This window comes from Cnephaeus nilssonii (genome assembly GCF_951640355.1).
Source record: "Cnephaeus nilssonii genome assembly, chromosome: 2".
In the NCBI taxonomy this organism is placed as follows: Eukaryota; Metazoa; Chordata; class Mammalia; order Chiroptera; family Vespertilionidae; genus Cnephaeus; species Cnephaeus nilssonii.
In genome coordinates, this window is record NC_137073.1 from 42,019,119 (window position 1) to 42,041,000 (window position 21,882).

At 42.8% G+C, this 21,882-nt stretch overlaps 1 protein-coding gene across 2 annotated transcripts in view; it reads right to left on the reverse strand.

The window, feature by feature from the left end:
- Positions 1 to 21,882, reverse strand: part of SNX24 (sorting nexin 24) — a 137,100-nt gene that overhangs the window by 2,122 nt on the left and 113,096 nt on the right. Inside the window, exons 4-6 of one of the 2 annotated variants that reach the window (XM_079783936.1) lie at positions 5,489 to 5,583; positions 4,141 to 4,173; positions 3,535 to 3,599 (exon numbers count right to left, since the gene is read on the reverse strand). In XM_079783936.1, coding sequence (XP_079640062.1) covers positions 3,535 to 3,599; positions 4,141 to 4,173; positions 5,489 to 5,583 — 193 coding nt within the window. Of the gene's footprint in view, positions 1 to 3,458; positions 3,600 to 4,140; positions 4,174 to 5,488; positions 5,584 to 21,882 lie in introns of both variants that reach the window. The other variant, XM_079783937.1, reaches the window with a different exon arrangement.

Consider the following 21,882-nt stretch of genomic DNA (forward strand, 5'->3'; position numbering starts at 1 on the left):
TTATAGGAGATACACAGGACACCCAGAGCTGTACGGTGTGCTGTACCATGTTCCGGTTATCAGGGTGGGTAACATATGAGCGCATCACTTGGACAGGGGAACCAATCTATCACACGGCTCAGAGTCTGTTTTCTGAACTTCAGTCTGCACAGCATTGTATCCGGGATTTATGCTAAAGCCAACCACTTGAAATAAGTACAGTTATAAGGAAATTAAGTGGTCCAATACTTCAAGACAAAAAAAAATAACGCTTTCATGTATGAATCCAACGTGAAACCACTTAGGAGGGTCAGACCTCCTCGGGGAGGGCAGCGAGGCTCCTGGAGGAGAGGGCTAGGAAGAGGGAGCGAAGCAGGTGGAAAGTCTGTGCAGAAGGGACAAAGGCTTAGGGAAGCCCAGGGCAGCAGGAGGAGCAGTGAGGAGGCCTGAGGACCTGAGGGCGGGGCTGGGGAGGCAATTCAAGAATAGGCTGGAATGCAGGCTTTATCTGCAAAGCAATGAGAAGCTATCCAAGGATTTTAAACAGAGTGAGACACCACTGAGTCATGTTTTGAAAAGATGACTCTGGCTGCCACTCAGAGACTGGCTTGGAGCAAGTTCCAAGTGCCTAGTGAGGGATTTCACTATAGTCCCTACCTGGTAGGTTGTTGTAAAAACTGATGAGTGAAACGAAGTGCTGGGACCTGAGCTTGGCACACAGTCAGCACCAGTTTCACTACAATGTACCAAGCACCGGCTAATTACTTGGAATGTAAGTAAACAGCAGTCCCCGCCCATGGCAATGGAATCCCTGAGGGGGAAGGAGGAGCAGAGTTGAGGCTAACTCCTCAAGACGTCCAGTGTGGCTGGAGTAGAGAGTGTGAGGGGAACGTGAGCCAGGGCCAGCCCACAGAGGGCCCTGTAACCATGGTGAGAGTGTGGAGCTCACAGAGAGGGTTGGGGTGGAAATAAATAGGGTGACTCAGCTGCCTACACACGGTAATCAAGGCCACAAGCAAGGAGATTATTTAAAAGAATGTGCCAAGAGATGAGGGAAGGGTCTATGACGGCCTTCAGGTGAAAAGTGGGAAAGCCCAGGGAAGAGGATGTTTGAAGGAGGAGAAAGGGCTAAAGCTGACAAGAGGTCAAGTAACAGGAGACTGAATAATGTCCCCAGGGCCCAGTCAGGGTGGCTCAGTGGTTGAGTGTCAACCTATGAACCAGGAGGTCATGGTTGATTCCTGGTCAGGGCATATGCCCAGGTTGTGGGCTTGATCCCCAGTGTGGGGCGTGCATCATCATTGATGCTTCTATCTCTCTTCCTCTCTGAAATCAATAAAAATATATTTTTAAAAAAGAAGAAAAAATGTCCATAGAGCTTAGCCACACGGCAGTCACTGGAAACCTCGGCAAGAGTTGTTTTAAATTTCCCAGAAAAGTAGAAACAAAGGCTGAAAACATATGCTACAAGAATCACATTTGATTATTAGCATTTATAAGTGGATAATGTTAAACTGTTAGAACTTTAAAGACAGACCCTCCTCTAATTTTGTGAGGGTCAGTATATCTGTTAAGGAATGTCCACATTCATATCTATATCCTCTGGAAGAGTAACCTTAACATTAATGTGACGCAAGCACAATTTATCTTTAAACGAAATGTTAAAGATTGGCAAGACTATCATTAGTATAATATTTTTAGGAGAACAGGAATCTGATTTTGAAATTGGATTGGCCAAAGTTCCACGAAAATAGGTCTCGCTCGACGAACGCATTTACCAAAAAAGTTGCCAGACAGGGGCAAGAAAACAAGAGCACTGGGGCCAGCATCCCTTACCTGCTCATTGTTTACTCCAGACCCAGTCCCATCCTGCCCACCAAACCTGTGCACTTTACTTACTCTCAAACAAGAAGCCCTTTCTGTGCAAGTCATTCAGCCCCACCAACATTCTAGCAATGACACATACTTCTTACTCTTTCTAACTCCAGACAATGAAGAAAGTTCCTCCCATTCTTCATTGTTAAGCCAGGTGCATAGCGCGTGGTGTTTAATACGCTAGTGAATTGGATTTAGGGGTTATAAACTATCTACCCTCTTCCATAAAACATCCTGGCTATTCTAGTCCACTCTCTACACTTCCACAGGAATTCCAGTCAAATGCATAAAATATATGAGTATAAACAATACCTGCAAAAAGTACTTGTGGAACCATTTTCAAAAGATAATAAGAATCTATATATATATAAAAGCTTAAGTGACCATTTGACTGTTCGAATGGTAGCTATGACGCACACTGACTAGCAGGGGGCAGGCGCTCTGACCGGTAGGTTAGCTTGCTGCTGGGGTCCGGCCTATCTGGACTGGGACAGATGGGCCGGACACAACTTGGAGCCCTCCCACAGTCCCTCCCTGGGCCCCAATCATGCACCGGTGAGGTCCCTTGGCTTGCCTGCACCCTTTTGCAATCCGGGACCCCTCGGGAGATGTCAGAGAGCTGCAGGCCAGGCCCAGGGACCCCATCAGTGCATGAATCCATGCACGGGGCCTCTAGTACTTAATAAAAACATTGCCCATTTGAATCTAACAAATTTGAATATTTGTTAAATATAACATTTTGTTAATATACTATCAATTGCTGTAATATGTGTATTTGTTAAACATGAAAAGCAAATGCTGAAGAAAGGCAATTGCTGCTATAAGACCATCTTCTTACATAGCAAAGGCAGCTCTCTCTTGTCAGGGTGCTAGGAATGGTCCCTTGACAGAGCAGGGCTGCATCCTGGCCAGCCTTCTTTAAACGACAGCTAAGTGGGCGGCCTGAGTACACGCTCCCCTGCTACACAGAATAGTCCCCTCGCTCTTGCTTGGGATACGATTTTATTGTCATAATGTAGGAATGGTTTCAATAGATAATTTATCTATTGCTATTTAGTTACTCTCACAAACAAAGGTTAAAAACTCACTTTATGCAAAGAACACAGAGGGAGAAATTAGGCAACCAGGGGTTCACCCATCAGCCATGTGAGACTAGGCAAGGTGGTGCCTCACTGAGCCCTGATTTCCTCATTAGCCAATGATGACACCTGCCCTGCCTTTCCCTTAAGGTTGTTCAGGAAATGAAATAACGCCTGCGAATGTACTCATGAAGAGGTGCACAACGAAACACTTTGAGAGGGATCGAGAAATGTAAATTTCTTGGCACAAAGAAAGGGTTCAGGCTAAAATATTGATTACAATTATACTTAAATTATTCATTATATTTAAATATGCAACTTTAAAAATATATATTCAGCCATTAAAGGCAGCAAATACCTTTCTCCCTTATTCCTCTAATTCAAAATGGCCCGGTAAGAGAGAAAGACAAATTATATTTCCTCCTGAAAGCCTTGCCCCAATTAAAATTCTGAATGTCCCTTACACCAAGAGCACTGGTTTATTGGCAGATTATTAAGCCTCGGACCAATGTCACTCCCTCAGACCTGTATTAAAAACGTGGTTTATGTGGTGCAGGGTCAGATCAGTAAAGAGCTGTTAGCAGATGACAGGTTTGATTACCGCTGGCTGCAGGCAAGACGTATGGATCCCGGAGGAACAGCAGCACCGGCTGGTGGGACAGTTTGCTGGAAAGGTCAAGAACAGGCATGTCAGCATCAGAGGACGACGGTAAACAGAAAACACTACAAACTAGCTTTGAGGGGATCAAACTGCTGTGCCGGGACGTCTCAAGGTTTATCATCTAACAGTGCGGGCGAGTAACAGCCAGCAGAGGTGGAGGGAACAGACCCGGGCAGCGTGCTTCTTCCCAACATTTCTTTGTGGAATTTGAAGCAGATAGACAACCTAGACAATAAATCATTGCTGAGAAGTGTGTTTGTTTTTTTTTTAAATCTTATAGTATGATTATTGGTAAGAATAGCATTCTTATTATTTGCATGAAACAATGTAGGGCTCTGATTCCGTCACTCCTAGATGGAACGGGTCACTTCTGGACCTTCCTATCAAATATTTATTTATCATCTCAAAATCCATTTCCGAACAAAGGTTTTCAAGAAAATTATGACTTGAAACACTTATACCATGGTAACTAGACATTTAACAAAACCACAGTCCTTTTCTGGATTTATACTATATAACTCCTAATTGACTACTATTAGTTCTTACCTTGACTCTTCAGATTCTGTCTCCTCAAAAGACCTAAACATTTTTTTAAAGAAAAGAAAAAGACCATATAAGTCAGGTCAGTGTTGATGCCAACAAAGGAAAAAAATAGTCAGTATTCCTAAAGCTCTAAGTCAGGAGGCATTTTGAGAAGAGAGTCCGGTGTTTTTATGAAGTCAGCTCATGGCTGATACGTCGTTCTAAGGAATCTTAAGACTGCATGCAATATTCAATTTTCCTGAAGATCATTTAACAATCCTATGGTTTTACTTCTGGATTTATATAATGGAGAAAAGATTTCATCCATTCCCAAGATCTCCTCTTAAAAATACACAACCGCACATGAATCTCAAACCCGAGTAAACGCATGCAAGTTGGAGCAGGATACCCTGACAAGGCATCCTGCTTGGTGAGCCGGGGGAATAACTGAGTGGGAAGTGGCCCTGAGTAAACACTGCCGGCAAGGGGGCTGGGACGGGTATCTGGCTTAACAGGACCCAGGGTGTGGTTAGCAGGAATGTCTTGTAGGTAGTGTGGGTCCTTCAGGCAGGTCTGGAGGCAGCGAGAAAATGGATAAAGCCATCTTCCCTCTTGGAGGTTCAGCGTCTGAGGTGATGTGTCAGAGATGTTGCTGACAACCTTCGGTGACCAGCTCAACACAGGCGCCCATCAAGTTAGGCGCCCAGAGCTGGGTGAGTAGCTTAATTTCGAGTTAATTCTTCAGAAGAACTCTACCCAGTGGCTGATGAGATCAAATGCCTGGTTCCTTGGTAGATGGGGTCAGGGTCTACAGCCCCACTTAGAAAGTTCCCGAGGGAGAGGCAGGCAAGTAGGGAAAGAGAGCTGGAAGGCCCAGGCTCTGTCAGCTTCCAGGAGAGAGATCTCGGAAAGCTACTTAGTCCCTGTGTTTCAATTTTCTCAACTCTTAAATAAAGGCAGTTGTGTAAATTGATCTTTAAGGTCATTTATAACTTTGAAATAATATATGTGCCAAGAGGATATAGACTTTGCTCAAGTGTGCACAAATAAACATATTAGTCCCTAAATAGAATATCTAGATTCACAATTTCCATCATGTACCATCGCTCCATGTAGTAGCATAATTTAAAAAGTCAGTTCTTTAAATCTAAACCTGAGTTACTGAGCACTGGTCATTGGCCACAATCTGGGGAAGGCTCAGGAGAAATTCCTTTGACTACAAGCAGGGGGCGAGCGAGAGTGCTGTCCCAGGCCAAAGGATGGGTGTGGCCAGGCTGCCCCTTCTGGCACCTTTGTGGGATATTTGTTAGGCCAATAAGTGATTGACGAGTAACCTAAAATACATGTCCAATAAGTAAACAGCGATGCTTACCCACAACTCTCCGCCTTCGGTAGAGATGGCAAGTGCCGTATGTTTAGGAAATCAAGAAACAGTTTGGGAAGTTCTTCATTTTCTAAAATGACAGCCTGTGAGAGCAGAACACAGATTTAGAAAGTAAAGTTTGCTAGGCAATCAATCAAATAAACTATTTCAAAAAGTCATAACCATCCATCAAAGTTCTTACCAGCATCGTTCCTCACCATCAATAGGAGGTGTGGTCCCGCCAAGAATTTCACCTGACACGAATTCAGACCCACACATGTGCTATTCAGTGTCAGCACATGCTCTCTCTCTTTTTTTTTTTTTACCTATTCTATCACCCAAACAGTATTTACAGAGCATCTACTATTCAGATGCTAAGAGGGCAACACAGTGGAATACCAGGTAGACATCTATCCTGCCTTTGAGGGGATTCTAATCCAGAGTGAGCATTTCAAAAACCTAGGAACATAAAATACTGCCATAATATGTACATCAGACTTTCCTTCCTGAGTGATAAGGTGGTCTGGGGGGTGTGTGTGTGTATGCATGCGCTTACCTGTGCACGTGCTACTGTTTAGGAAATACTAGACATGACTTTTTTTTTTTTTAATAGCTATCACCTGTTTCAGCAATAGAATCAACTGACATTTATTGCTATTTGGACAGCTCCACTTAAAGCGTAACAACTTTACCACTAAGTGTAAATCAGCCTATATGCTGAAAAAAATCCAGAGTTGTTCCATTTATAGAGCTCTGCTAAAGAGCGTAACCATGTCTGTTCTCAGGTACCCAAATTATGCAATTTCAAGGAGAAATTTAGTGGACAACTGTAAAGTACATTTTCACACATATCTATTTTTAAGAGTCGGCAGAGCGTGCCAACTGACTGCACATTTGCCACTCCCTCCTTTTTTGCAAAGATCATGGAAAAAACATCAATGAGTGAACTTAATCTCTGAAATTAATATAACTATTTTCAAGGGTCATTTTCATAATTTTCCAAGGGTCATTTTCACAATGTACCATGGCTGTTTTTCCCCCAACAAGTTGTTTAAAGAACAATGAGAATAATGGTGAAATATCATTCACACAGCTGATCAGGAACAGCTCTGCAGGGTGATGCATATGGTACATAACAAATGACAAAAGGAAGGTCAAATGATTTGTGTCTTGTATATGCATAATTTCATGTATTGTTTTTTGCTATAATTCACATACTGAGCTTCCTCATTTCGTACAGTTCCGGATTGATTGCTTCCCTTTCCCCCATATGTTCAGGACATATGAATGGAGTGAGCGACTACGCAGGTTGCCCGTCCCAGCAGTCTGATCTCTGTACCACACTAGTGCTCAACCCTCCTGCTGTTCAGTCCCTGGAAAGGGGTCATCTCAATCCTGTCTGAGGCTGTTACTAGTCCTCACACAGCCCATTGTGCCAGCTGACGATTAAGGAATAAACAAGAAACAAAAAGAAAAATACTTGGGGGTCATACTTTATCTATTAAATAAACAAATAGCATCTATTCTATTAGGCACTGGGATATGGTAGTGAGTACAACGGTCCAGTAGAGTATGGGCTAGTAGAGAAAATTGGTGACAAACAAGTAGACAACTCACATAACCTAAACTTCCTTAGACTATAGTGATATGCAAGTGAAAAACTCTACCACTCTCCAAATATTTTCCCATCCACCCATCCACCTGCCCACCCATTCACCCACCCATCCTTCCATCTATCTAAATGTTTACTCTTTTATTTATTATAGAAGTAGAAAAAGGAAACATTCATAAAATAGAGAAAAAATATTCCTCTATCCAGAGGCATACTTTCATTACTATTTCAGTTAATTTCCTTCAAATCATTGACCTTCATCTGAACTTTTATCTACCTGAGAAAATTTTGGGGTATCCAAAAGGTCATTATTTCAGTGCCTAGAACTCTAGGTTCCAGGCACCATCATACAAACGAAGCTCCAAGGCATTTTTGCCATAACATGAGTTGCAATGATTATCTATTTGTCTCTAGATATCAGGTTAAGAGAATAACATAATATGTATTTGAATAAAAAAGGCTTAATGTTGTAACAAATAAAACCCAAGCAATAGTTTTAATTATGTGTACAAGTGGTAGCTTTCAAGATTAAAAAAAATGGGGAGGGGGCCTGTAACATTCTTATCTCCACCCCCACCTTTTAAAATAAATTAAATCAATAACAAGTGTGGGACACTTTTAATGACCTGAACTACTTAATTTCCAGGATCTGTAGACATGTCATCCATCACCGCAGTATGGAGGAAGACATCTCTTGAGTGTTCAGGGGGTTACTTTGGTTTTATTAATGCAAGATTTAGGGAATTTTAACAAGGTGAATTGTTTATTTGCCTTGACAGATTGGCTTACAATGCACTGGCTACATCTCCAGCATGATCATTAATGACAAAAGACAGGCAAAAAGCTGTTTACACTGCAACACCAGGACAGGAATGAATCCTGCTCAGCCTCCCCAAACAGAGTATTCCAAACAGATGATGGCATTGTTTTAGGTAATATATACTGGTTTTTATTTTGTTTGTTTTTTTAAAGGAATATAGAAACCTCCAGCAATTTGTGAGCATTTCTGTTGAATGTTCACTTGATATGCTCATATAATATTTTCCACAAAGCAATGGCCAATATGGATTTCAGGATTTACAGTTATCAACTAAGTGGCATTGAGGGGTTAATTAAGCACTCAGTTACATGGTAAGAGTATTTCTTAAATTCTGCTAAGAAGGTTTGTAAGAAAACAATTAATCCTTAAGCCCAAGCAGAGATAGAGTATAATATAGGAGAATGTACCTAATTTAATACGAAATATGTAAGTGAATGACTGTCATGAATTGGTGGAGAGATGCAAAAGAGGTTCAACAAAACTTTTTGGTTCGTAAACACAAGATCTCATCCCGTGAGAGACCCAACAGTGAAGTGGGGCTCACACTGTCCATTTATATCTTCAGTTTCTTCAAAAGCTTTTGCTCAAAAAGAACCACTCCTTCTAGAAGCTGCACCCCAGGGCCATCCCACATGTTTGGGACCACAGTCTGGGCTAAATCACCTAACTTTATTCAGTAGATCAGCTTTTAATTATATATATATATTACATTGTTCAATATCTAATCTTATTTCCCCATTGTTTTAGCTTGCTTCTCTTTATTTGTGGTTTATCTTCAATGGCGAGTCATGTTCATTCTTTAGAGAGGCAGTGTTGTGTAGCAGGAAGCTTAAAAGCAAGAAAGACCTGGGTTCAAATACTTCCTCTACCTCAGAGGGTCATTGGGAGGATTGGATGATGTCTCCAAGAGTCTCTGGCACACAATTAACATTCAATAAATGCTAATTTGTTTCCTTTGACTCTTTTTGTTGTCTCAATTCCCACCAACCTATTTTATCGGGTTTGGAAGTTTGGATTATTGTCCATCTAGCAAACAGGGCTCCTTGGCCCTCAATGATTCATGGATCCCTTTGAAAATTGGATGAGAGCTGAGGATCTTGCTTTCTGAAAAGGACACACATCTGTAATTGTGCTGACAGTGCCAGAGGCTCCCAGGCCCGACAGCCCAGCCCAGGACACCTGCTGTTAGCTCCCACATGGTCTGGGGCCTGCAGCATTGCTGGGCGGGCGCGCCTGCCAGTGCCCCAAGGATGGCTGCCTTCTTGCTTACTTTCCTCCTCCTTTGTCCATTAGAACCCCACTGGAGTGTGTGTCCTGCTATTAGAACTCATTAGCGCTTTCAGCTCTGAGCTGTGGTGGAAAATACTTGTCCACCAGTGAGGCTACCCTGGTGAAGGATTCTTTCTGAAAGTCCGAAATCTACTGCTGCACCGAATTTCGAAAGTAGTTCACATCCATGGGTTCTGAGTCTTCTATATGTAACTCCACACTTCAACCATCTGTGGTGTGGAGGGTCCCCAAAGTTAGCCAAACATGCAGGAGAATATGCTTTCAATTCGATTACTGCTGAGTCAGAGTATGGCTGAGGGTCTCTAGTACTACCCCTGCTAGGAGAGTGGCATTTTGAACTGCTGGGCAGTGATGGGTCCCAGACTGGGGCTACCTAATTGTTTTATAATTTAACTAGAGGTGCATGAATTCGTGCACCAGTCGGGTCCCTCGCCCTGGCCTGCAGGATCGGGCCAAAAACGGCTCTCTGACACCCCCCAAGGGGTCTCAGATTGCGAGAGGGCACAGGCCAGGCTGAGGGACCCCACCAGTGCACGATCAGGGCCGCTGGAGGTTAGCCAGCTGGGGAGGGGCTGTGGGAGGGCTTCAAGGCATGTCCGCCCATCTCGCTCAGTCCTGATCAGCAGCAAGCTAACCTACCAGTTGGAGCATCTGCCCCCTGGTGGTCAGTGCACATCATAGCGACTGGTCGACCAGTCGACTGTCTGCCCCCTGGTGGTCAGTGCACGTCATAGCGAGCGGTTGAGCGTCCTTAGCATATCATTAGCATATTATGCTTTGATTGGTTGAACGGACGACTGGATGACCGGGCACTTAGCATATTAGGCTTTTATTATATAGGATTTAATTTTTTGTTAATCCTCACCAGAGGATATTTTTTTCATTGTTTTTAGAGAGAGTAACATCCACGTGAGAGAAACACATCGATTGGTTGCCTCCTGCACACTCCCTGATCAGGGTGGGGATCGAGCCTGCGACTGAGTAAGTGCCCTTAATGGGAACCCAACCCACGACCCCTCAATCTGAGGGCCGACACTCTAACCACTGAGCAACCCGGCCAGGGCAGAATTGTTTAGCTAATAACAGATGGCAGAGTTCTGACATTGCAGGCAAGCTGGGACACATGGCCAGGCATCTAATGTATGCAATGAAACATCAGCATTCAAAACGAACGTGACAAGTTGAAGAAAAAGTTGAAACTATATTGCATCAAATTATAATTTACAGGTGTAAGTACTGAGGAGCTGTTTCGGTACAAGTGGAAAAGGAGCTGAGCGATCCCCACCCTCCGCTGAAGGCAGCATGATCTTCTTCCAGAGGAAGAGGTCACCCAGAGGGGTGCCAAGCAGGGAATGAGGCAGGGGAGGGCCCAGGAGGTATGTGGTCTTTATGTTAAGTAACCGTTCTGTTAAGGAGGGTGATGGTTTTCAAACTGCGGGAATAAGAAGAAAGTACTGTCCAAACCAGCGGAGAAGTCATCTCTAACTGGAACATGTGCAGTAAAACAAGCAAAAAGGCACATGCATGGGAAGAGCAGGCATCGTAAGAGCTGCTAAGTATCCTGGGCGCGGAATGTTGTTAGTTGCTCTGTCAGACACATGCAGACTGGAGGTGCTAGAGAATGAACAGAAAAACTCACTAAAGAAATTCCTGTCCAATGTGTGTGTGTGTGTGTGTGTGTGTGTGTGTGTGTGTGTGTATACATATATATGTATATATATATATAATTCTTCACACAATGTTTCTCATTTTCAGAAGAATACATGACTCTCCTTAAAATAAACAGATATTCCTCAGGAATATCACTCTAGAAATATGGTGGGGGGCGGGGAATCCCATGCTCTACAAAAATATTTACCAAAAAATTGCCAGAATTGGGCAGAAAAACAATTGCATTGCTACCAGTATCTCTTGCAAGCTCAATGTTTACGCCAGGAGAAATGTCTTTTATTGACGAGGTGCAATTATCATCATGTAGCACAAATCACAAAATCCCAATTTTTCCACCTTATCAGCTTTATAAAATCATGTTCCCAAAGGATCCCATTGATTAGTTGCACATGCTCTTTCTGTGACATCCCAAATACTTAATTGTCAGTTATCTTTTCTTCTTCGGTAAGTAAAATGCGCTCACAAAATTACAGAGGGACTTGTTCTGCCTTAACCTTCGTGAGGTGCCATCATGCAGCGGAAAACACCGGGAAAATATCACAGGACAAAGCCGTCCGACAAGGGAGACATATAAACACTGTAATGATTTCCCACGAGTTTCCATTTTAGAAAATTGTCACTACGGCGAGCATAAACGGTGACACATCTCCACCGAGGACACGGGGAAATCGAACGCTGGCATTCTAGTTAGGTCCAAACCTACCCAGCAGCCAATTATAACAGGAACGGAACATCTTATTGAAAACTTGGGCACGACCACTTGGCTAACCTTCCCAGATCGCTGCACAGAGATGTGCTGTCTTCACGGGGTTGATCCTTTTATTCTCCTTTCAAAAGATTAAAAAAAAACAACACGCAAACAAACCCACATTTCTCCCCCTTGTCTATCAAGGTTTGTTATAAACAGCAGGGACGCTCTCTGTCACAAAGCCAGGGAACTAAACTAAGGCGGGAGGTTTCCCTGAGTCTTGAAGGCCCTTTTCCTATCCCATCTAGTTTGATTTGAAACGGCCGATTGCTGGGGTGACAAAGTTCATGACGGTTTTTCCTCGCCTCACCAGGAAAGATGCTTCATAGCACACCTACTTCGGAGGTGCAGCGAAGAACAAGGAGGGAGAAAAATCAATACTCCTCACCGCAGTGAGTGGGCTGCAGGGTCCGCGTCCCCCGGGACCGAAACTTACCAGCGCACAAGGCTCTGCCGTCCCCAGTCTTCACTTACCCGCGCCCGGCACTTGCTCACAATTTCACAAAATGAGCTACGCTAAGGTGATCAAAGGACCACTTTTGAAAAGCCAGCCAGTAAACAGATCTACGAAGGCTCGTGACCTCCTCAAACCTAAAAATCAGATGTGCTTCTGAAGACCCCGCTGCACTGCGCACGCTTAGTAAGAGACTGTTCCCTGGACGTGTCTGCTCCGTGCCTGGAAAAACTGTACTATTCATAGAATTCCAACAGACATCTGTTGTGGTTTCACAGGCCTTTATAGACTGTCGTGCAAGAAATCCGAGGACCCGCACTCAACGCTGGATGCTGACGAGGGCCTATTTGAAATGGTCAAGTCTCTATGAAAAGAAATAATGTAATTTCCCTTCAGAACAATTGGAAAGAGGAAACAGCATTTGTGATCAGATGGCAAAAAAGGCAGAACCAACCATGGAACAATAGAAAATGTCAAAACCAACCATCTTTTGAGCTATTTTAATATCAAAAATTGTGTTCTGGAATATTTATTCCTATAAAATGCTTATTTCACACCTACTAGGTACAACCACTGGCTCGATGGCTGGCAAAACAAATGTGATCCTGCCCTCCCAGGCCTTCCAGTCTAGTGGGGAAGATGGATAGTGTTCAAAGAACCACAGTGATGAATGTGAGCTTACGACCTGAAACAAGTACCTTACAGGGAAGTAGGTTGCTGACTAAAAGGTTAGTAACAAAGCACTTTATTAACCTGTGGGGTGAAGGAAATCTTCCCTGGGAAGGTAGTCCTACAGCCGGGAGATGAATGAGCGAACAGGATAAGAGGAGTGGGATCTTTCTGACACAAAGCACAACCTGGTGTGGAGAGTGAACATGGTCCTGGAAGAACAGATGGGTAGCGGCATGGCTGAGCCTGAGAAAACAATGAAGCTGAGCACTAAGGCAAGAGAACCTGAGCTGGACGGGCTGGGCGGGGCTTCAGGGTCAGGAGAAGGATTTTGCTCTTTCCCTTCTGGATTTGGGGGCCATCGAGGGTGTCACTTGGGTGGGTGGTGAGTGGGGCATGTAGGTACAAATAATACAGCCTGACCTATATTTTGGCTGCAACTGGAACAGCAGGAGTGCTCCTCAGACTCAGGGACCATGCATTCATCCCCTGGGCTGGCTCTAACTTGCTTCTTCATCAAGCCATTGAGTTAACGCTAATGACTCCATTTTCATTTTTGGTTCCTTTTCAAATCTGGTCTTTTTTTCTTAGATTACTGATCTTTTCTTATTCCTTTAATTACTTTAGACATTTTTATGTTGGTGTCTCTTAAGTTGTCCTTTTACTTGTTCTTAGGATTTAATCTTGCTATTTTCTGTCTGTTGACAATCACTCATAGCTGTTTATTTTATTCTGTTTTGTAGTTTTGATCCGTGAGCTCAGTACTATCAGGTCTGCATCTGTGGGATAGGCCAGGCCAGGCCTAAGGGATGTCCCCCAGGAGTGGTTTTTACTTCTCCTAGGAATCAGCTCCTTGACTTGGATCCCAGGGATATATAAGCGTTAAGCCAATGATTACATTATGTTTTTAGACTGGGGGTTCTGAGACCATACAGATGCTGACAATAAAAACCCCGAACTCTCACAAAACATGGTTGAGAAGCATTAGGAAGACTTTTGCCCATGCTCAGTGTATGTTTCTTTATGCCAGTGGTCTCCAAAGTAGGTTACAGACATGTGGGGAATTAGGCAAGACCGTTAATTGTGACTCAGGAATACAAATATTAGCATGTCTACTTATTTTAGATTTAAAAAATAAAGAAATCTACCTTTTCTAATTTTAATGTATGGATTTTTAGTAGTACATGCATACAGCCTCTTATTAAATGTGCAGATACTGGGGTGTTATGCACAAACATTTTTTTTTTTTTCTGATTAAGGATATATAGTCCTAGGCTAGTAGGCTATGTCTCTGACTAGAGTGCAATAAAAAGTTTGTAACAGCCAGAAAGGCCCAATCTATCCAAACAGCACTATTGAAATAGCCCACCTTAGTCTAGTTTCAACTTTTTCTGAGGATGTAAATCTTTTATTGGAAACTAGAGGCCCAGTGCATGAAAATTCATGCACTGGAGGGGGGGTCCCTCAGCCCAGCCTGCCCCCTCTCACAGTCTGGGAGCCCTCAGGGGTGGGAGGCGACCCAGCGATCAGGGGAAGGCGATGCCCCCATCACATCTCTGCTGCTGCAACTGCCGGCAGCGCAAGCCTCGGCCGGCCCTGGTTACCTGCACCTTGGGCCAGCCCTGGGCAGCTGGGCAGCCACCATCCTAGGCTTGCCTGCGCCTTGGGCCTGCCGCCCCGGCAGGGCTGAGGGGACTGGGTGCCGCCATCTTGTGGCTGTGGGCACTGCCATCTTTGAGGGTATGGCAGTCAATTAGCATATTTCCTCCTTATTGGCTGTGGGCGCCGCCATCTTTGAGGGTGGGACATTCAATTAGCATATTCCCTCCTTATTGGCTGTGGGCACCGCCATCTTTGCGACGGCGTGAGGGTCAATTAGCATATTCCCTCTTTATTAGATAGGATGCCCTTCTTACCTCTTTTCAAGTGGCCAACTCCTATCTATCTTTCAAGTCTCAGCTCAAGGGTTACTTCTCTTAGGAAACTTTCCCTAAACCCTCAGGTTGGGCTAAGTTAGCTTTTTTGGCAAAATTACACAATAATTTTATGTGTTATGATGAATACTAGATTGAGTCATATGAAATTTCACCAATTTAACCTACCAAAGATGGCAAATTTCATATGGTTTACAGCAATAATACTTAATGCATACTCTGTGCCAGACTCTTTATCTTAATTAATTTTCACAATACTGTGAGACACTATCTCTATTCAAATTCTGTAGAGGAGGAGTTTGGGGCTCATAATGGCTATCACCTATGTAAGGTTTCTCAGGGGTAAGGGGACAGTCAAGGTTAGAGCCCAGGTCTCACTGGTTCTAAAACTACTGATCAACTGAAGCAGCAAGTCACGGAGTCACTCACCCATGGAATCCTTTTTCTTTCCCTGTATATATGTTTCTACAGTACTTACACATTTAATTTATCTCATAGATAAGTTTAAGGGAGCTGTTGAAATTGATTCCCTTCAAATACATTCCTGATTATTCTTGGATTTTAAATTTATCTTAACATCTCAACTAATTCTTATCCCATCTAATAAAAGGGTAATATGCAAATTAACCATCACAAAGATGGAGGTGCCCATAGCCACAACATGGCGGCACCCAGTCCTCTCAGCCCTGCGGGAGTCCCCCAGACCCGGGGGACGCGGCCGCTGAGAGCAGGCAGCGTGAGCGGCCATGGTGACGAGGCAAGCATTCCGCACTCGGCCGCAGATGGGCCGGAGAGCCTCTGGGCAGTGGGTACGGAGTGGCCAGGCCCCGCAGAGAGTTACTGGCACACAGACTTGTGCGCAGGGCTACTAGTAAGTATATAAAGACTCCCAGAAGAAGAAAGGCAACAAATTCCATTAATCTATGTCCTGTATTTGAAAAAGTGAAAACAAGAGTCAAATCCAAAGCAGTCTGGCCTCATAACATTTCAAAACCTACCTGACAATCTCTGACCAACTTAATTATTTTTTGACTGGGGAAAATACTTTAAAGCCACATTATATACACTTTCAATTCTGACCTAACTGTATGTTGAGTAATAATGTGGCTCAAATGACAGGTAGTACCAGAATCTACTTTGCTGATGATCCACTGGAACAAAACAAATTCTAAAAGCAATTATATCTAGCTACTTACCTGTAAGTCAAAATGAAGTCCGGGGACCAGCACATTTGAATGAAGCAGTATTACAAAGCAAACCAAAAATGATACAGTAATTCAAATAATGGGTGAACACTATGTTAAATATAAATTATAAAACATGCTTATGGAAGTGCTTCCTTATTACTTTAAAGAAGGAACAGTAATCAGAACCAGGCTGCTAAGAAGTTGCCTGGAGAGAGCCTCCGGAGACTGGTTTTTAATGAAAGATTTATAATTAGCATGGCCTATGCATGTTGATGAATTGATGTTTTAAAGTGTTTAAAGTGCTTGGAAACAATTTGCTCTCTCAAGTCCCTTAAACATTCCCCCAACTACCTAGCTTATTTCTCTGATTTACTTAGCATTATCTTTATTTTATTTATTCAATTTTTAAAATATCTCTATTGATTTCAAAGAGGAAAGGAGAGGTAAAGAGAGATAGAAACAATCAATGATGAGAGAGAATCATTGATTGGCTGCCTCCTGCAGATCCCCTACTGGGGATCAAGCCTGCAACCCAGGCATGTGCCCTTGACTGGAATTGAACCTGGGACCCTTCAGTCCACAGAGTGATGCTCTATCCACTGAGCCAAACCAGCTGGGGCATCTCTTTCTTTACATACTGTACACTTTGACCTGGTTCCAGCACAGCTGGGTTTCCTGTGGTATAGTTTAGATCTATTAGGCCTTCCTAGGTACACATTCTTTTTTCTTTTTAAAAAATTTTTGTTAATCCTCACCTGAGGATATTTTTTCCATTGATTTTTTTCTTTTTTTTTAGAGAGAGTGGAAAAAGGGGGTGGAGAGGGAAGAGAGAAAGAGAGAGAGAGAGAAATATCTAATGTGAGAGAGACATATTGATTGGTTGCCTCCCCTACGTGCCTGACCAGGGCCAGGGATCGAACCTGCAACCCAGGTATGTACCCTTGACAGGGAATCGAACCGGAGACCCTCTAGTGCATGGACCGATGCTCTAACCACTGAGGACACTGGTCAGGGTTAGGCACACCCATTCTTACTCACTATAGCTAAGACACAGTGTACTGGGAAATTTATATATATATATATATTTAATAAAGACCTTCAACACCATTTTACATTTGTCCCGTTATAAGCACCACATCATGGAGTCTCCTCTTTAAATGCTATAGTTATGCAGTTAATGTTTTACGGGAATTAAAAAACTCTGGATGAGCAAAGCTCATAGTGCACGGCACTCAGTGGGGACACTGAGTGAGGAAAGGCCCGAGGGTGAGACAGCTTTATTTCAAGATGCAGAAGGGACTCCTCAGTGAAATGATGTAAAGAATGAAATGTGGCCCTTAGTAGAGACAGTTCATAGATCTAAAGTTAAAAACAAATCGATGTAGGAAATACTAAAGAAAGAACCCTTGACCTCCTAGCTGCAACAAAAAATGCAGTCAGTGACACTGTTCACATAAAACACAGGTGGCGGGATATAGCCCTGAGGGACGAGACCAAGGGAGAGGGAGCACAACAGCTTGAAAGGTGAGAAAGCAGGCCTAATGTACACTGCTGCTCATCAATGGGCAGTAAGTCCTCGCAGGACACTGCTCTCCGGGTCCATGGATAAAACACACACATCCTGTAGCCCTTCTCCCAAATCTAACATCGAAATAAATCCTCCCATATCTTGGAGTTAAATTATAGATGTTTATTTAGGGAATTACATCCAACAACAAATGTCATGGACCCTTTCCTGGGGGTTTTCCAGATTATATCAGCCTTTTCTGGTAGATTCCCACGTGTGCCCGGGAGGCAGACATGATTGCATGTAGACTCCCATGTGTGCCCAGGAGGTAGACATTGACTGCATGGAAGGCTATTCCACACTTAGGCAGACACACTTGAACTCTCCCTGCCTTCTGCACTGGAGGCTATGTATGGAACAGACTGCCAGTTGCCTACCCAAGTGCCATTCTCCCCTTCTTTCTTATTAATGGAACAACGATTTTGCTGGGGGTGTGTGGCAAATTGCCAAGCTAAAAAAAAAAAAAAAAAAAAAAAAAAAAGCAAACAACAATAACAAAAAACAATGATAATAAGGAACTCCCCTCCCCAACCTTTCCCAGACTCCCTTGTCATGTGATACAGGTCTGGCCACTAAAATGTCAGTGGAAGTCGTTGGGTAGAAAGATCCAAAAAGCTCCCTAAAAGTGAATAATGGTCAGACTCTGGAGCCCTCCTCTTTTTGCCTGTCTCACTCCCCTTTCCCTCTTCTTGCCGGGAATATGAGCATGATCTTTGAGCTCAGCTGCCATCATATGATCATGAGAGAAAGGCCAAAAGAATCATGACATCCAATCATTGACAATCTGAAGTCAATAAACCCAAACCCACAATTAACTACCCCTGGTAATGCTTGAGAAAAAATATGCTTGAGAAAGATAAATCTAAGCTTTAGTTCAGTGCTGTTATTTGGCCTTTACCTCTTGCCTCTGCAGATCGTGAAGTCCTGTTTTTAGCACACAGAGCAGAATACTGGGAAGAATATTTTTTTAAAAGGAGAGAAGGAAAAAACAACTCTGTTATTCTACTTTTAATTTACTACTTTAGTGCTGGGTAGAATACTGTTATAAGGAAGGAAGGAAGGAAGGAAGGAAGGAAGGAAGGAAGGAAGGAAGGAAGGAAGGAAGGAAGGAAGGAAGGAAGGAAGGAAGGAAGGGAGAGAGGGAGGGAGGGAGGGAGGGAGGGAGGGAGGGAGGGAGGGAGGGAGGGAGGGAGGGAGGAACAACCAACCCTGATGGTCTATTTTTAACTTACTGCTTTTAAAGAAAGTGCACAACATACAAAATAGCCTATGAAAAATGATAAAGCAATTAGGTTCACACACACATTACACTGTCTATAAAAAGCAAGAAAAGCGCCAATATGTGAAAAGTGTGTTACACATACTACAAAACAGTAAAGAAATGAAGCATATGGCTAATGAGATGAGACTAAACAAAGAAAAATGTAAGCTGATTATCCAGAAAAATATCCTACCAAATTGGGCCTGTTAAACAAATCATAGCCAGTATCCCTATGGAAATGAAAAGGGTTTCATTAAACGTATTTTACAAAGGCTGTCCAAACCACTGTAGAATGGGCCAGAGGGAATAATTTAGCATTGGCTGCTGGAAGAAAATACAATTCTACTTTATCAGGTCCTGTTAATCACAAATTTTATGATCTTTTAACAGTTTTCTATTAAGAGCAATTAAAGGAAAGTAGCAAAGGTTTACGCTCTTACTCTAGCAAGTTAAAATGACTACCTACATCTCCAAGCAGAAGTTTTATAGCCTAAAGACGTTACCTCAGTTTGAGGGACAAACATTATTTACTGAAAAATTAAATAAATAATAAAAAGTTGTAAGCCGTGCCTCTGGTCAAGATAACATACTTGGGTTCATTTCTGCTCCCTGCTCATGGCTGTCCTTGGTGCGCAGGCTGCTGAGGAGCCAGACATCACTGATGCTGGGTGGAGGCGCAGGGAAAACACAAAGATATGGCCAAATACAACAGAGGGCCCAGTGCACAACAACCCATACACCTTGTCAGGCCAATACACTAACCACCCCCACCCCAGCCTGTCTAACTGTGCCGCGGAAAGGAGCCAGGGAGGGAGCTGGTTTCAGTTGATAAGAACTGTATGCACTGTAGAACATTTATTTACTTAAATCGCTTTAAATGATCTGTCTGCTGTGTTAGGCAGACAATCGTAGGCAAGTTTCTTAGGTCCTTTATGTTCCAATAGGGTCAATAATGGTATCTACCTCAGAGATTGTAGTCATGATGAAAGAAGACTCATGCCTATAAAGAAACTGATACAAGTACCTGGTATACTATAAGCACCTAATAAATACTATTATTTATTATTATTCTTAGTAGTAGTGGCAATATAAGATGAACAAAAATAACATATTATAGCCCCAGCTGGTTTGGCTCAGTGGATAGGGCATTGGCCTGTGGACTGAAGGGTCCCAGGTTCAATTCTGGTCAAGGGCACATGCCCTGGTGGTGGGCTTGATCCCCAGTAGGGGGCATGCAGGAGGCAGCCGATCAATGATTCTCTCTCATCATTGATGTTTCTATCTCTCTCTCTCCCTCTCCCTTTCTATCTGAAATCAATAAAAATATATTTTAAAAAATAACATATTATAGAAGCTGAATAATTTAAGTAACTCATTTAATGAAAGGAAACATTTTCTTATATGGTTGTACTTCTGTCATTATTAACTTCTGATAAAAAGCTTGTGCTTTGCATATAATCCAACTATGTTGTAACTTCCTGGCCTCTTAATGCATGCTCTACCACTACACACAGGCCAAAGTGTTTGTTCTACTGGACTTTTGTATGGAACTCATCCAGTCAGATCTTCAAAGCACTATCTCTGTGGGCCAGTCAGCTCAGACCTGACCTAGCTCTGGTTTATTGAGCCCTTCTTTGCAATGGTGTTGCCCCTCTCCTATCAGTGAGACCTCTAATCCACTGATCTGGAACTTTCTCACTTCCATCAGCCCCTTCTGACATTTCTGCACAACTTGTCCAGCTTAAGAGTCCATAATCTACCATCATAATCAGTTCCCTGAAATGCCTCTGATCCATCAGCCCCCCTCCTTCTGCTGTACTCAGGACACCCCAGTGCTGGTATACTCTCTCCCCGTAGGGTTCTTGTGATTCCTTCTCTCACAGCCTTTTGGTCCTTCAAGGGTTAGCTGCTCCCCCTTCACCCTCCGGCTAGAGGTGAGCCCACAGCCCCTCCTGTAAGCTCTATAGCCAAGGTGTGGCTGAATATTTAAGCACCACTCAACCAAGGAGGATGACAGAGGGAAACAGATAAAGAGGGTCATGAGACTAGATGATGTGGCTTATGGTGAACTACCAACAAAATAAGTGACTGCTCACCTGAGTCTTGGGAAAAATAAACCAACAGAGCAGTGATACTACCATTTGTTGTCAGAAGTACCCTACTACTCAAGTGAGAGCCTTTTCAACCCTTTTATTACAGCTCATTGATGAGAAATTGGAAACAGCCTTGTTCAGTACACTTTTTAATTTTAAAAATGCAGGTTGAAAACCAACAATCTTAATTTGTCTTTAATTTTTAAATCTTTTTATCATAGTAAGTGCTAAAAACATTTGTTAACATTTCAAATGTTTTCTTTTCTTTTCTTTTTTTTTTTTTTAACACAACCCACCATATCTTCATTTTGGGAAGAGGAAAACAGGCGTTTGCCAGAACAATCCTGTCTTGAGCACAATTTTGCAATCGGAAAACAACTGAACCAGACATCAACTAGAACTCTTAAAACGCCCTGGGTAACAAATAATGCAGTGAAAAGAAGCTTCCCGACTGTGATAACTTTTCTTGTTTTGTCTCACTGATACTTCCTTATGAGGGTTTTTGGGTCAAAGTAAACTCCTGAGGACTGATCTGACATTCCCTTTGAAACTAATTATATTAAACAGCAGGTGCCCACTTCAAATCTAAAGGGGAAAATCTACCTTCCAAGTTAAGACTTTCATTTTAACAGACCGTCAAGGGGAACAGGCTGCAGAGAGAAGAGTGATGTTTGAACTCTCTACACTAAACCCAGCTTTGATAGGATAGACATTTCTTTACTAATGAATGCAAATAGAGATTATTCTGGGAAAAACGCTGATGCTAATGCTATACCAAACCAAAGGATCTCAGGATTGTTCAGTGGTCTTCTGTTATTAATATGACGAATGGGTACACAATTAACATGAATATTTAGCCAATCCCAAAGTACACCTTTTCAATTATATCAACTTCACTCTAAATAAAAATCGAAGCAATACAACCATAGTTTTAAAATAACAGCTCGTCACTTTGCCACATGTGTGTGAAGGATCTTGAATAGGCAGTAATGCTAACACTCTAAGCTAAACTCCTGGTCTTGGCCTGAAAGTCTGCCTTGATCAGTAACTCAAATGAATATGACTTAGATGTGAGCAGAATTGTTAATAAATAGTTA